Here is a 16,014-nt window from a genome sequence, read left to right as displayed (position 1 = left end):
CCGCTCAAAACATATGCATTGCCGAGACCAAACCTGTGTTTATTTTGCTATATTTGAAAGTGGCTTCGTATATCACATCGTATATCAGTCAGCGGTTAGTTCTGCAGCACCGTCCGCTGCGGCTTCGATGCGAAGCATGTTAGGCCTAGCAACGCCTTGCGAGTGGTGTGCTATCAGCACTTCGGCGGGTGGAACGTCGCGGTAAGTTAACGTCGCGTATAACACATCGTATATCAGTCAGCGGTTAGTTCCGCAGCACCGTCCGCTGCGGCTTCGATGTGAAGCATGTTAGGCCTAGCAACGCCTTGCGAGTGGTGTGCTATCAGCACTTCGGCGGGTGGAACGTCGCGGTAAGATGTGCGTCACTAGCGTGGGTGCAATGTATTCATGCTTCTAGGTCAGAGATAAGATTATCTGTTGCCATTTTTTTTATATATCGAATTCAATGTAAAAAACTGCCTTACGATCACCTTCGAGTTCGACATATCCGGGCTGGACTGTACTTTGGTAAAGTAAAGAAGGTATAATAAACATTTTATTGAATAAATAATTCCTTGCGGATCGTAGTCTACATGTCACTAGGGACATTTGTAAAGGGTGCGAATGCGATGTGTATCGACGGAACTAAGTCCCTTCTTTTGGTAGACCTCAGGGATCCGCTTTCCGTCCTTGGTCACCATGGTGAGCAGGCCCGGAGCACGGGAGAAGGTCGTCGAGCCGTACAGCATGATCGACTTAGTGTCAAATGCTGTGATCAGTCGGTTCTGACTCGGCCGTAGCTTGTAGAAGTTGTGCATTTTGCCTGCACATTGAAGGAAAGTTTTATTTATGAAGAAGGAAGAACAAACTATTGCTCTATTTTGCTCAAAAACGGCTTACTTTAATGGCCCTGTGTAAGTATGTTTTTTACTTTTTTTTGCTGCAGTACGGAAACGACGCACGACTTTCACAGACACACTGCACGAAAAAGACATGGACGGAACTGGAAACGAGACTGACGCAGAGGTCCTTGTCTTTTTCACGTTACGCTTCTGTAAAGAGTGTGAAACAATCTCGCCCGTCGACGCGCCTCGTTAAAGCATATAGCTCTGCCGACAAATAGTGGGCACGGAGCCTGAACGACGCTGTTGCAGTGACTGGGTAGTTGCGGCACCAAAACTAAAATCAGCAATCGGTCCTTCTCTGCAGGATGTCAAATGACACCGCATGCGGCAGACATCATTATAAAAAAATCCACCTTTAGAGGTTCACTGGCGTTTCTCAAGCCGCATGTTAACTTTTTTCAGTTTTTTAGACCACTCAATTCTTTTTATTAAAAAAAAAGTCGGTTTCAACTCCTCACCATGCGCTTGGATCCAGATGTGTTATTTTCCCTACCTTCATCGTCGCTGTACTGTGTACCTTGTTAACGTTACCGATACCGGAGTACTGGGAGCTCGCGCCGAGCCAATGCGCATGCGCAGATCGCCTTGACGGCGCCAGATGGCGCCAGGTACCCGGCAGCTGCTCGCGCGCCTGCAGCATCGAGACCAATCGGCGCGTGCTCACCGGCGGTGGGCGGGCTCCAGGCGCTTCGGTAACGGTGACGGTAACTCTGTACACGGTATGCTAAATATGTATGTTAACTCCGCGATGATCTTAGCGCCATCCAGCTACCCGTGTCTTGTGCTACTCAAGTAGTTCTGTGCATCTAGAAGGCTGACCGAGGTGGACTTGTTACGTGCGTTCTGTGAAGCAAACTCCCAACAGAGTGCCACAAAATAAAGCAAGGCAACGGCGTTGATCTACCTGTGACAGCTGTTCAGGAGGTTTTGTTCGAGGCATTCAGTGTCCGCATCGGGTTCTGCCGTATTTTCCGGCTGGCAAGTGAAAGGGTTATGTTACAGGACCGTTAACTATGCTCGTTTGAGATTGTACTGCGTCTACGCTTGAAAACCTCGTAGACGGGACTTACGTGCGCATTGAGTGGTCACTGGAAGGCGCGAGAGCAAGGACTCGTACTGGCTAGTTGCGCGTAAAACGCAGGTTTTCAAACTCCACTCTAAACGGAGCAGTACAGAGGTCGAGTGATGCCGAGTGTGTCTCAAACGAAATCCATACCCTTCTCCACGTTTTCTTCGAAGATGTCCAAGTACTCGTCCCTGTCGGAGCGCGAGTGCTCGTGAAAGAAACCAACGGCGTGCATCAGCTCGTGCACAATTGTGCCTTTGTAGTCGCAGTCATTGCCCAGGGACAGCTTCTGCATTCCTCCACGGCGGCCGACGGACGAGGAGCAGCTGCGTGCCATAGTTAAGAACGGCCCTTATTCACACGACACTCTCGCATTTAATGTTGCCCTGGTGAAGAGGGAGAGCTAATGTTTCCTTCACAATAGCAGCATGTATTAAGCTTTCATGTTATTTATTTATTTGGGAGATACTGCAGTCTCGGAAGACAAAGAAGGTGGGAGCATACAAGTACAAATTTTAACATAGTAGTGCTTCCAGAAGCATACTTGAAACGTGAACTTGATTCAAGAGAAGCAGGAACTAAAAAACGGAATGCACAATGGCTTATCAGAGCAAAAAAATGCATAAAGAGAACAAAATTATGATAAAATTATGCACTAGTAACAAAGGCTTGCGTCCCAGAATGATAAACAGAGTAAAAAAAGTTGAATACGGAACTGAGCTTGCCCAAGAATAATCACAATTATGTCACAAAGAAACCTCAAGCGTGCATCAACATTGAAGCACAGTGGTTAAAGCACGCTCAAAATTTTCCGAAGAAAAAACTACTGGAGGAAGACCATTCCACTCAGTTGTAGTTCGTGGAAAGAATGAAGACTTGAAAAAAATTGTGCGCGCGAATATGGGAGCAAATTGTGGACGTGATGGTGCCTGTATTGTGGACGTGAAGATGTTTGGATAAAATGTTGACCTATAGTTGGTGGCGTACATGTTTTGTGATACGCTTTGAAACGTGGTGAAAATGATGCTGAGCGGAAACGGGCAATAGAGCAGAGGCTGGAGTGTACACTGGGTGTTGACCGTCCTTCACAACATATTTGCTCGTAATAAATAAGAAGGGCTGTGGAATGTCTCAGTCTGTAGTCTACGGAGGTAAATCTCCTCGTGTTTTCTCAGGTGTTTGGCGGGTGGGGGTTATGTCTGCCGCTCTAACACAGCCCTTATATATTACGAGCCAAAAATCCGGATTTCATCGAATCAAACTGGTGAGCGGGGAGGCAGACCTGTGCCATATGGTATGGGCCTGAGAAAGAAACCAAGTATTGATATTTATAACACGGCCAAAGCGGGAGGGATGGAAGGCGGCACTGTCTAGCTCGGAAGAAAGACACCACCTTCAGCTTATCGAACGAGCAAGGGCACCAGCTCCCCCCCCCCCCCCCCCCCCCCAACGCAGCCCCTTCAGAGCCTTTGTTCATTACACACCCCCCGGATATAAGTTTTTCCACTATTGCAGCTTAACGAATCAAGATTCATCTCCCTCCCCTTCCTGACACGCATCCCCTCTCACACCACTTTCCTTCCCCCACCCCCGGGGCCTTCCTCCTCGGAGCGAAGGCCCTATTTAATCCCTGCCAATGATGAACGCTTTGCCCAGACGAAGACAAGTCCCCTTGTCGAAACGTTGGCTCAAGCAACCTGAGGTTTTCCCCTCCTTTGTTCATTTTGTGATTAGCAAGGCAATGCCATCAGCGAATCGCAAAATCGAAAGTTTACAATGCTAATTTCGAACTGTTTTGAGTGTCCAAAGATTTGGTAAAAGTCTATCGCACTTGACATTATTTCGCCTACTAAATGCTTAAGGTAATATCTAAAATATGCTCATATTAAGGAAGCCAACAGTCACTGAACCTAAGCAAAGCCTGGGGAAGGTTTCTTTTATTTGCGATGTTGATCAGTTGAAAACTAGTTGTGCAATGACTTGATGACTGAAAATTAATTAATAGGAATTATAGAACTAACTGAGAATTATCGAATTAGAAGAACTTGATATATTCAGAGGTCGGAAAGGGTAAAATAATAGGCGACCAGCCGTGACATATATAACCAGATAACTTCAGTAAAACTTTTCCATTTGCATATAGATCTTTTCAGTCATGGGGTATGTTAGTTGAGGAACACCTAATTTACTCTGTGTTTTGCAATGCGATAGCGTTAGAAATTGTTGATGTCTTAACCGGAAGTTACGTCACTTCTGGTCTGGTGACGTCATTTCAGTCCAGCAACTACGGAATTTAATACCAACGGCACATTTTTTTTTGGTTCAGCTGTGTTCTCTGGAACGTGCAAGCACGGTGCCCGAAATTGGCATCCTGTGCTTTACCTAGCCATTTCTTTGCATGTATGCGTCATGGTAGCGGCGCACCACTCGCACCATCCAGAGTTGTCAGTCAGAAGACAAACCGCGGACGAAAGAAATACGCAGCCTTTCTACAGAGATACGAATACATTTTCGACGCTGCTCCCGAATGCGCATTTCGTCGCTTAGCACTCGTGCTTTCGGTGCTAAAGCGCTACTTCACTGGGTCAAACCCAACCAAGAAACTTGCGCTGTCGGCGACCTTGAGGATGCACAAATAAAATAAATATTGCCGCGAATGGGTTTTGAGTACGCCGCGGTGCGAACAGATCAGGTCAGGTACGCTGGCCACTGCCCGACAGCACTATGCTATCGTCGTAGCCGATCACCCGTCGCGTTACACTGCAACACAGTCTCACGCTGTTCACTGCACATCGTCCTCTTCGTCAACTTCCATCTGCGGCACGAACAAGTCAGATCAGCTTAACCGCGATGAGAGCTTAACCTGAGTCTAATATCACCGCCAGACATACCGACAACCCAGCAAAGGAAAACCATGAGCCAACAAGGCTAAACACATGCTTTCGCAGCCACATTTTTTTTCGTTGTCACTTTTTGTGAACGAAGCGTGTGAGCAGAAAGCGGACAATGTTTCAGGGAGCGTGCTTACTGGCAGCGTCCCTACAGGACGTGCTCCCTGCGCACTACCGCCGCGTGTTTGCAGGCTCGTACTTCTCGGCTACGTACAACGCACGAGAGGCGTTCCGAAGTAATTGAGGAGCGTCTCACCCGCTGACGACAAAGGTGGCGCGAGGCACGCAGGAGGTAGTCACGTGATTGCGGACCGACTGAAGCCTCGCTGAGGCGGGAGCCAGTAACAGCTCTTGCTGCACAAGTGCGTACTAAACTTTTCCTGGAAAGCGCTCGTCTCCTTTACAGCTGTGAATAACGGCTCATTTTCGCATGCCATGTTGATGCGACATACAACAAGTGACCACCAAAAGTTAGCTGAGTGCCCTCCGCAGTAATTGCCCAAAACAGTTCCTTCAAGCGATATCAACATTCGTTCTTACTCTGATCCCTTGTAGATGAAGACGTAGTCATTGTCGTTCTTTGTGCGGTTCACGAAGCGCAGGCAGGTGACGGCTTCAATTGATTTCATCCCTCTGCGGATGCGGGGCGCTATTTCGTCTGTCGATAAAAAAGATGCGAAACATGTTAACAGACCGCTGCGTGCACTCCAGAGAAAAAGCAGTCGTGAAGATCGGTCTGTAACTTCTTGACACTCCCTGAAGTGTAAAGTCGGCCTTAAATGTGATGATATATAATTTGATTGCTATATGTATGCTGGCTGCTATGAACAAGCGTAACAAGCGTAGACATAATTACCACTACAACGCAAGCGATGCGACCAACACAGAGCCGACAGAGGAACAATGAACGTTTAGAGGACGGGACAAGTAAATGAGATTCCTGGTTTTTTGCCCCATCATAAAACGCACTGTGCACATGTGCGTGCGTGCGTGCGTGTGCACATGTATTTCTTGGATTATTGTGCGTGCGATCCTTCATGCCATGTCAGCTATCCTGCTCCACCAACTCGCCCAAAGCTTCGTAACGGCCTGAGCATGTGTTTCTGTTTGCTCCGCAATTTTTAACGTGCATGGATACATACAAGTACTTTCTCAAATGATACTGCCTCTTAATAACACGTTTACTTACCTAAACTTTTGTCGATGGTGTAAGGAATGACACCCTTAGGCCAGAGCTTCGCCTCTATGGGAACAGCCGCCCTCTGCAGAAATGAACGAAAAGTAACAAGTTTTTGTAATTAATGCCACGGCAATTTGGCCAGCTAAGGGCGGAGCGTGACGGATCAACGATGCTCGAGACAAACTGGGCAAGACTGAGAGCAAGGTTTAGCAGCTCAATCGCGGCGGCAACCAGAGCCGCAGCTCTGAAATTGCACTGCGGAAGCCTAATGAGCGCTGCTTTATTGACACTCGCTAATGTTTTATAACCAGCACATGCCTCAGTGCAATCACGCCTGGTATAAGAGAGTTGCGGAACTAGTTCCAAAATTTCCAAAATATAAGAGCACTTCACAGTTCAAGAACACAAATCGAAGTACGGAGGAGGAAGTGCGATAATTTGGCGCGAGTGCCTCACACAAAGAATCAATATAATACCGTAGCGCTGCCCATAAGTGTGTGCGGGTAGCAACAATAGCAAATAAACGGCAACAAGAACATCGTCATTTTCCACGTTTTCATATTTATTTGCCCTAACCCTTGCTTACGATGGAAGCGAAATGGCAGAACGCCCACATACTGATGCGCTGAGACTGCGGTGCACAAAAGGTGGGGAAGATAAATCTTGGAAAAAAAAAAAAACTAACAGAGGCTCAGCGCTTGTTATACCTCGTAATGAAAGTAAAAGCTCTGTTAAGCATGGTTACGCTTGGTTTGGCGCTAGAGTCGGTCCGGTGCGCGCCTCATTAATGGCGAGAATGAGGGACCGAGCGCCAGCAAAGCAGCTGTTTACCCCGCTAATCACGTGGTACAGCGCCGGCGAGGCTCCTATCGAGCGCAGGTGCGGCGCCTCTCTGCAGCGAGTCACGTGGTATGACGTCACTTGCCACACCTCCGCTATGCTGGCTCAAGGTCAAAAGCACACCAAACTTGATCTTGGGAGTTGTGTGAAAAGTAGAGCTTTCGCTCTGAAAACAGCGCAAAGACGTAGAAAGAACAGACACCTTGCCTTTAACGTACGTTGTCTTTTGCATTGTTTTTTTTTTCAGGATGGTGTATCAACTAGCTGAAATGCTAGTAGTACAAATCCTGCATAGTGCTGATTTTCCACCTAAGATACAGGTGACCATCACTCTATTCGCGCTAAGTTTATAATGGTCGAACATGGAGGAAGGAAAAAAAGAGGAGAGGCCGTCACGTGACATTTTGTGAAGCCGGAAACAAGCTCGGCGCCATCTTACTCCGGCGGGCTTCTGTTTACATTTCGCCGCCGCGCCGATTGCGCGCGCGTTTCAAAGCCAACGAAGGAGCGTGCTACCGCATGGGCGCAGGCCCCCGCGCGAGTGGCGCTTGGCTGCTCGCCGGTTTAGGGTGCCCTATGCTGGTATTCGTCAGCGGAAAAGTTAATAAAGCGGAAATACCCGTGTCAGGCAGGCGGCTACTTCCAGTTACTGCTTCGTACTGCGTCGTATTCGTGCCGTCTCCAACTGCTCGGCCCTGGTCACAATTAGTTGCAGCCGGGAAAAATGCTTATCTCAACTCCTGCAAGCGCAGGAAGTGACCTCCGCTTTCAATTACTGCGGTGACGCATCTTGACATGCAGTATCCGTCGCCACTTTTGGCTACGTTTTTTTTTTTAAACTTCCCTGGCAGTGGCGTAGCCAGATGTTTGGGGGGGGGGGGGGGGGGGGGGCTCGTGTTGCAACGCGGCCTCCTCATAGAATTTGCGGAGGGATCAAACGCAAGAATATATAATAACTGCATTGCTGTTGAGAATGCCATTGTGCATTAGATAAAGCTCACTGTCTAGAAAAGTGAAATATGTATTCTTTAAAATAAAAGAATGTATATTCGTATGCCTCGATCAAAAATCGTGTTAACTGATAATAATGCTCCCATGTTTTTGCGTGTTTACTAAGTAAACAAAATATCACGCGAAGTCTACCTTGAGTTTAGAATAACGTTAGAATACGTTAAGTCGGGATCGAATTAATCACAGGTATAACCAAGACGCCGCTAGAAACTACAGTGAGTGCATAAAGGTACGCACCAATAGGCGCATACAAAATAGACGGTAAATTTTACATTCGACCGAATGAGCCCCTGCATTCTTTACTCAGTATTGCATGCAAAAGTCACCGCTAGCTCAGGTTTTTTTAGTCATTTCAGCATAAATATTTTATCAAATTTTATAAGAGCTTTGGGGATGTTCTAAAATTAAGATTTCACATACCGATCGCCTGAAAGCACTTAAATTTCTTTTTTTTAATGCTGTGTGTCTTGGATCTCACAGCGTATTTCATGAAGCTTCCAAACAAACTATCCCACTTTAATGCAGTATAAAGTACTGCCTTTAAATTTAAGCTTCCTGAAATGTTCCAGTATATGGCTACCCTGGAAGCCTTACATGTCCAGCTTGCTGGCACGAGGCTTATATTTGAATGGTACTCTGCAACACTTTCTATTTGAGAGTATAATGGTCTTTTAGTGGGCAGCTGTCAAATGTGCTCATGAGGTTGTAAAAACAAAATCCTTCTTTTCTAGAACGAGTTTAGAGGTTCATGCATGAGATCCCTGAGCAAGGCTATTGATGTGGGGTTGTCTGCATGCTATGCTCGCATAAAAGTGTCCCACTTACTGGCCACACCTTAATCGCGCTCTCTGGTGGATAGCACAAACCTCTCAGTTTTATGCTGAATGAGTGTGCACTTGTCTGCTTTGGATTCAGCAGTGAAAAATGCTGCCATGCATGACCACACCCCACCTTAGAGTTAAACCTGCCTTTTATTGCAGCTCTTGTCCCTGAATGTTGCAATCTGCCTCCATTGTGTATGTTTTGGAAGCTGGCAGTGTCAACAGTGCCTTCTGTTGCAGCAGTGAGGATTAGAAAAATTCTGCAGTATTTTTTTGTTGGTGTTGAATACCATACTTATCTTCATTGCATGTTTTCGTGCGGCTGGCCATGCAAGGAATGCTTTCTCATACAGCAGTGAGGATGGGCAAATATACTCATAAGTTTGAGTTCTTGACCCTGAACACAAAATGTAGTATCATAAGGTGTTGTAATGGTGGCCGTGCCAACAATGACTTTTGATTCACAACTCCAAAAGCCATTCATAGAGGCGACAGAAACGGAGAGGGCCAAAGTGCATATAGTGGACGGCAGGGGAGGATTTATGAATGGGGGGAGGGGCGTCGCTTCCCTCCAAAAGACTGAAATTTTACATAGGACAGCCATTCTGAACACCTTTTTCTCAATTAAAAAATTTCAGAAAATATACGTTTAAAATGTGACTGCCCCCTCCGTAAATCCACCCTTTGTAGCATGGCAACATCGCATATGTTTCACATCCACAGATCTAGTATTGTGCATAATATATATGACCGTAGCTTTTCAGACTTCTAGAAGTCTAGTAGTCCCCAGTGGCTGCAGTATAAGTTTCATGGTGCTGTGCCTCATTTCAATGCTGTGTTTCATATTTGATGTGCAGAGCTGCAGCTGTACGCTCCACTCTACTTGGTGAAATACTAGCTTGTAATGTCACTGCATAGTAGCACACTTTACTTGTGATCGACAATACAGGCAATGAAAGTCGATCTGTTGTACGTAATGAATGCATCAAATTATTTTTCTCCAACATAACCACAGGCCCTTTTGCTGGGCTAGTTGGTGTGACATTATGTTCAGGAAAGTAAAAACAGCATAAATGTTACACAAACCACACATAAAGATGGACAGGACGGGCGCTGTCCGTCTTTCTGTGTGGTTTATTGTGTAAAATTTAGCGCTGTTTTTACTTTCCTGAACACAATAACCACCACAAGCATCAATGAAATTCAGCGCACATGCGGATCCTCATTTCACCACGTACTTTTTACGACAAATAACACTATCACAGGACATGGGCACAATAAACACATGTGAGAAAAGGCCTCCAAATTCAGTTAGAGCTTCGCCTTTTTCGCACTTCTTGACCATGACATCAGCTAGAAAAGCAATTGCAAACCTGCTACAGGAAACCGGTCTAAACATAGCGCGTGACCAAAAGCACAGAATTGGCCATGACATCAGCTAGAAAAGCAATTGCAAACCTGCTACAGGAAACCGGTCTAAACATAGCGCGTGACCAAAAGCACAGAATTGGCCACGATATTGATACATGCATTCGAAGAGACAGAAGTAGTGCATGCACTAGAAGAGAAAGAGGTTAGTTGGCTCTCGCTCGCGCGCTCGGACCACTGTGGGGCCGCCGCAGTTTTTCGTACTCCGATGTTCGATTTCGCGTTGCACGCTACAATATGAACGAATACACTTGAGCCCGGCACGTCACAGAGGCAAATAGCTCGCTAGACGCTTCAAACGGTACACACTTCAAACGGGCATGTAACAAAGTTTCTGTATATACTAAGAGCAAAGCGAGCGCAGCTGCTTCCTTTACAATATCGCTCTCCGCCCATGTCATGGCCCCCGCCGCTCAAACAAGCGCAATCGTAGAAAAACGAAAATGACAGTTATACCGACGTCAGTGACAATCGCTGGAGCGTTGCAAGAACACGCATAGGTAGCAACGAGGTTTCCCTGCCGATGTAAACGGGAGCGCGAATTGCCCACACACACTGCACGTACAGGACGCGAAACGTCCGCACAATGCGCCGACGACCGCTCTAGCGCACGCCGTATTGAATCACTGGTGAACGAACAGCGCGAATGCAGCGGCGGTCTCCCGACGGCTCCGAGCAGTGACGCAGTAGACGAAATGCCCGTGTGATCGTGGTCGCCGAGCACGTTGAAATCAATGCACGCAACAACGAGAGTTTTGCAGCGAATTCCACCTGAGATATGAGTGAACGGCGCCAACGTGAGCCTGTGAGCACGATCAAAATCAAACTCGAGCAGTTGAGGAAAGCACGCCTACGCCGCACCTCAAATGCTACGCCGCGGCCGTCTGCTATCGCCTGGTTTGTAAACAGCAACTACGACGCCGTTCCTAAGCTGCCGGGGTAAGATGGCCTCCCGATCGAGAAAAAACCACGTGATTTCCTCCACACTTTTCTCCCAGGGTGCTGTGTGGAAAGGGCCTCTCCTCTTTTTTTTCCTTCCTCCATGTGGTCGAACATTGCGCACTACTTCATCTCTCTTGGCCGCACATACGTCGGAAGATTTTGGAAATGACATTCCCTGAAGCTTTATTATTTTTTGTTTACCTCGCGCGCTACTTTCAACATTTACCAGCGCAACAATTACAAATAAGCAAGCAGTGTAGAGAGTGAGTTAAACTGTATTTAAGGAAAACACCTGGTTGTGTTTGCGTAGTTTTCTACAAAGCCGTTACGATACTTGCTTTTTACTGCATTCCCGAAACTATCCACATGAAGTTCAGAAAATCATTGCCTACACCATCATTAAATTATTATGGATGGGCAGAATAATGCACACGGGCATAATAAATGGCAGTACGTTATTTTTATAATCTTTCTGAAATAGTTCTCTGAAAGAAAGAGAAAAAAGAAAGAAAGAGCAACTGAAAGGAAAGAAGAAATAGAGAAGAAACAGAGAAAGGTGGAAAAAGAAACGAGAAGAAAGGGAGCTAGAAAGAAAGAAAGATCGAAGAAAAGGCAGAACGAAGGGATGAAAGGGAGAAAGAAAAGATGAAGAAATGGAAGAAAGAAGGAAACAGAGAAAGAATGAAAAAGAGAAAGAAGGAAATGGTTGCTACCTGCTTTGGTGAACATTCAGCAACCCGAGCTCTTACATGAATAACTTGAAGACAACTGCTAGGCTTTTATGTTGCAAGCTTAAGTCAGTTCATGGAGTTGGAGCGGCCATCACTCTTTTCATTATGCGCTATTTTACGCCTCCTTGCTGTGAGCTTGTTAGTTAGCGGCAGGCGCACCTGGCTCACCTCTTTGCTAAACTTCACTGCTAATCTCCTGGCGCGTAAAACGTGAGGTGTCTTACGTCTTCAGAGGTTCCTTCGGGCAGCACAATATCTCCTTCGAAAAGCTCCTCTTCTTCCAGAATGCGTCTTCCTGGGTGAAAAGCAGAAAAAAGTTGTCAGCCAAAGGGCGCCCCAAGGTTCTTCCTTTCCGAGGCGTCTGAGTCAACAGTACGCATTTAAAGAGGGCTTCTGACCTCGAATGGCACAAATACTCGAAAGCAAGCACCTTCCTTGCCTGTGTTATCTGTGAGAATCATTGAATATTTTGCAGCCTCGTCGACAGGTAGAACGAATCGCACATTTATGTCGCAGTCAGAACAGGCACATGTCCTCGTCAGACATGACCAAAAGTTGAGTTTGTCATCATGAGTTAAAATATAAGAGGGATATTTTTTACTAGGAAAGCAATACTTTCGTCTTCTCTGCCTTCCTGTCCTCTCGTGTCTTCTTTGATTGTGTCTTTTTCGTACTGCGGTGACGTGTCTTTCAGACACCTAGCACTTCGAGAGCTCCGCATATGTAATTGCAGAATTCATATCTTCGTATTACGTACCTTCTGCAATCATGAAGTTTTATTCGTTTAGAAATAAATAAATGCTAAAGCACTCATATCTTTTTGGCGTACATATACGGTGTTTTAACATGAACGATTATATCAATCTTAAATATCGAGCCTACAAACGTTTTGATATCCTTAGCTGAAACACCCTGCACATTAGCGTAGCGAAACACGTCACCTGTGTGCTTCTGATGAGCGGAGGGAGCTGCCAGCGCCTGCCACGCAACTGACGTCAGGAAGAGCAGCCGAAGCCAAGATGCCGACTGGAAAAGCATGCTGCCAATTCTCGTCTGTCGTCCCTGAAGAATTAACTCTATTACAAGTGCCGCCACTGCGCTAGGATCGTCCTTGCAGGCGACTGGACGCGTCTGGAGCATTTATATACGTCAGCCAACTTTTTCATGGTGTTTTTTTAATTAAGCGCGGCGACCGCGATAATTGATAGAGCAATGAGGCCTTATGCCGTTCGCTTTACGTGCAGTGCATAATGAAGTGGTAGTTGCAACATGAACTGCGAAGAAGTCGTTGTCGGTTGTCAAATGGGAGCAACTAACAGTGCAGTGACCCGTCGAATCGTTCATACCGGCATTATCTACTGTGATAGACAGTGCATTGCAATACACATACCTCAATATTACATTGCCAAGCGGCTTTGTCTGGAGGTTCTTCATCTCAGTAACTTGAAGCGCACTGATATGAGATTCAGCCCGTTAAGCGAACAATTGAGAATGTGCGAGGTTGGCCTCAATTCTAAGTGGCAGAGACTGGTTGAATGGGGCTTTCTGACACAACTGAATGATAAGGCAGTTCTTTGCCACGTTCGTGAACAACGAACTAACTTGGCTAAAAGTGTCGGCATGGGGAGGGGATGTGGTTTTCCTGCAATGTGTGTATAATTGTGCTCTGAGAAGGTGCTACAACCCTTACTACATGTTTTAGACAGTCTATAGAGTGTCTATAGACTTCTGTCTATAAAGTTTATAGACTGTCTATAGACAAAAGTCTATAGGAAATACCACTGACATAGAAAGTCTATAGATAATCTATAGATTTATGGCCATACACTTTTAGTAGACTTTTGTCTATAGACAGTCTATAGACTATGAATAGACAAAAAGCAATATCTATAGGAAGTGAATAGAGTCAATAAGAAGTCTATAGACTGTCTATAGATTATTTTTATAAGGGTAACATAGGCAGCGGATGGCGTACTACAAAAACTTAATGAAGATTTGAAGCAGAAAGCTTTCGTTCCACTGAAATAAAATGGGTGAAAGCCACTCTAATTTTACCACTCGATTCTGCCCTGATGGTCAGCCTTATTCCGAGTAGACATTACGGCAATACTTTCAGGAGATGAGGAACGTCAGTTGTCACACCTTTTTTTCCGTTGTTATGTTATACTTTTTTGGTTCTGTAGTGCCACTGCGAAAAGAAGGAAGAGTGCACTGCTCTAAAGAGAGAGAGAGAGAGAGAGAGAGAGAAACGTTTAACGCATAAAATGGTTGGGTGGGCTCTCAATCCAGGAGCCCATTGACTTTTGCCGCCGCTTTTGCCCCGTTCACCAGTTAAAGCTGGTCTTCCGAATTCCCAGTTCCCAGGTCTCCCAGTCCTCATTTGTTGGGTTATTGACTCTTTGTATAGCTGGGTTTTTCTTTCATGCCCATACAATATGTTATAAGTCAGCCACTTCACCTTCACCGCCGTGAGCGTAGCAGCCCAGGTTGCCACTTCACCTCAGAAGGCGCAATGCCGATCGTACAAATTTGGAAACATATAGCTGGATTTGACAGGATTTATTTAAGTATTCGATTGCAGTTTCCTGTGCCGAGAATCCTGCGTCGCCTAACCATGCCCTGAGGCTGGGTTTTACTAGGGACACTCGCTATAGTCTTGAATGCAAGAATTGCGCCTAAATTACACAAACTAAATATTTCACCAAGGATGAAATACGTATGACACGTATAAAGCCTTTTGTACTGTACTGAAAAATATTGCTGCCAGAGCTGAAGAGGATAACGAAGACTACTGAGAAAGTTGTAAATGCGTCTTTGGAAAAAAACATGGAATTCACTCATTTGGAAGACTTGGAAAAAAATATTTCTTTTGAAAAATGGAGGGAATGGATTTCAATTAGACAACATACGCCTAATTGCGTCAACCTCAAATGTAGCTAAGTTTATAGAAAGAGTAGTACACAGTCCCCTCACGAAAGAGAGAGAGAGAAAGGAATTTTAATGAGGGAAAGGTGGAGAGGTCGGCCGGTGGTAACATGGCCCCTGCCTGCTACTCCACACAGGGGAAAGGGAAGAGGAGGAAAAGGAAAGTGCGAATGAAGGCTGATGATGGCATAATACAGTGAGTTTCTCGGGTGATGTCTACACACACACACACCACACACACCACACTGGCTGGCACTCGCATCGCGGTGAGTAGACGCACATAAAACTCATAAAACTGGTGTCAGCAATACAAACACCGACACATGTCATTAACCATGTAGGTCGTGCACAGGCGGTCACAGACGAGTATCCAGGCCTGTTTCACACAAAAAGCTGAGCAGGGCCTTTGTCACACGGCACCAATCAGAACGTCTCGTCCTGGCGCCCAGAAGAGTTTCCTCAGAGAGAGGGCGAGAGTCCAGTAGTTTCACGGTCGCCTCCAATGTTGCATGTTGATGACGTTAATGGCCTCAGCTACGCGCAAATTGGCTTTCGTCGGGGTTCCATATGGTCCGCGCAAGTGGATATAGAGATCCGAATCCGACTCTCAATGCGCAAGAGGGAAGTTTCGGCCTTGGTGGCACTTGATGTTGCTAAGGCCTATGACAGCGTGAAACACACGGTCCTTCTTAACAAAGTTGCTCAGCTATATCCGCCGCATTACAGTTACGCGCCTGCATTTGTGAATTTTTAAAGGACAGATTTTTCTTCTGTATAGACGGATCCTTCTGTTCTCATACCTATGTTCAATCAAGAGGCGTGCTGCAAGGATTCGTTCTGTCACCGTTGCTTTTTACCACACTGGTTCGGGACATCCCCATTCATCCTGATATTAGTTTTTGTATACGCAGATGAAATAGCTTTTTTCGCCTCAGCAAAGTATATTCCTAGATTGACCTGTCCTTGCTGGCATACCTAGATGCTCTTGAAGTCCGGTTGGACCAAATTAGTTTATCTCTTAATGACAGCAAATGTGGCGTGCTTGTATTCCGCCACACACCCCTTTTTACATCTCGCTAGTCTACCGCTCTACCCCTATTCCGCAGGTGGAGTCGGTTAAATACCTAGGTGTTACTTATGACCCAAGTTTTGACTCACTGCAGCATATGTTAAGAATATTGGCATTAACAGAGAACGTGCTGTGGGCTGGTTGACACGAGTAGGCAATAAAAAATATGGCATGTGCCGCGACAAGTTACTGTTTCTCTACAATTATGTCACACCGATTATGGAAT

General features: G+C 45.9%; 1 protein-coding gene across 1 annotated transcript; it reads right to left on the bottom strand.

The window, feature by feature from the left end:
- Nucleotides 1-517: 517 nt before the first annotated feature.
- On the bottom strand, nt 518-12,841 carry LOC149336339 (astacin-like metalloprotease toxin 5). Its single transcript, XM_089554701.1, has 6 exons — nt 12,736-12,841; nt 12,019-12,089; nt 6,031-6,103; nt 5,382-5,499; nt 2,101-2,276; nt 518-802 (listed from the first exon to the last, which is right to left on the bottom strand). The coding sequence occupies exons 1-6, from the start codon at nt 12,830-12,832 to the stop codon at nt 579-581; spliced, it is 759 nt and encodes a 252-aa protein (XP_089410827.1). The 5' UTR covers nt 12,833-12,841; the 3' UTR covers nt 518-578.
- Between the last annotated feature and the right edge of the window lie 3,173 nt (nt 12,842-16,014).

This window comes from Amblyomma mixtum, chromosome 7 (genome assembly GCF_055824585.1).
Source record: "Amblyomma mixtum isolate Tamu chromosome 7, ASM5582458v1, whole genome shotgun sequence".
Lineage (NCBI taxonomy): Eukaryota > Metazoa > Arthropoda > Arachnida > Ixodida > Ixodidae > Amblyomma > Amblyomma mixtum.
Note: the sequence above shows the minus strand (reverse complement) of the source record. Positions and strands in the feature narration are given on the sequence as shown.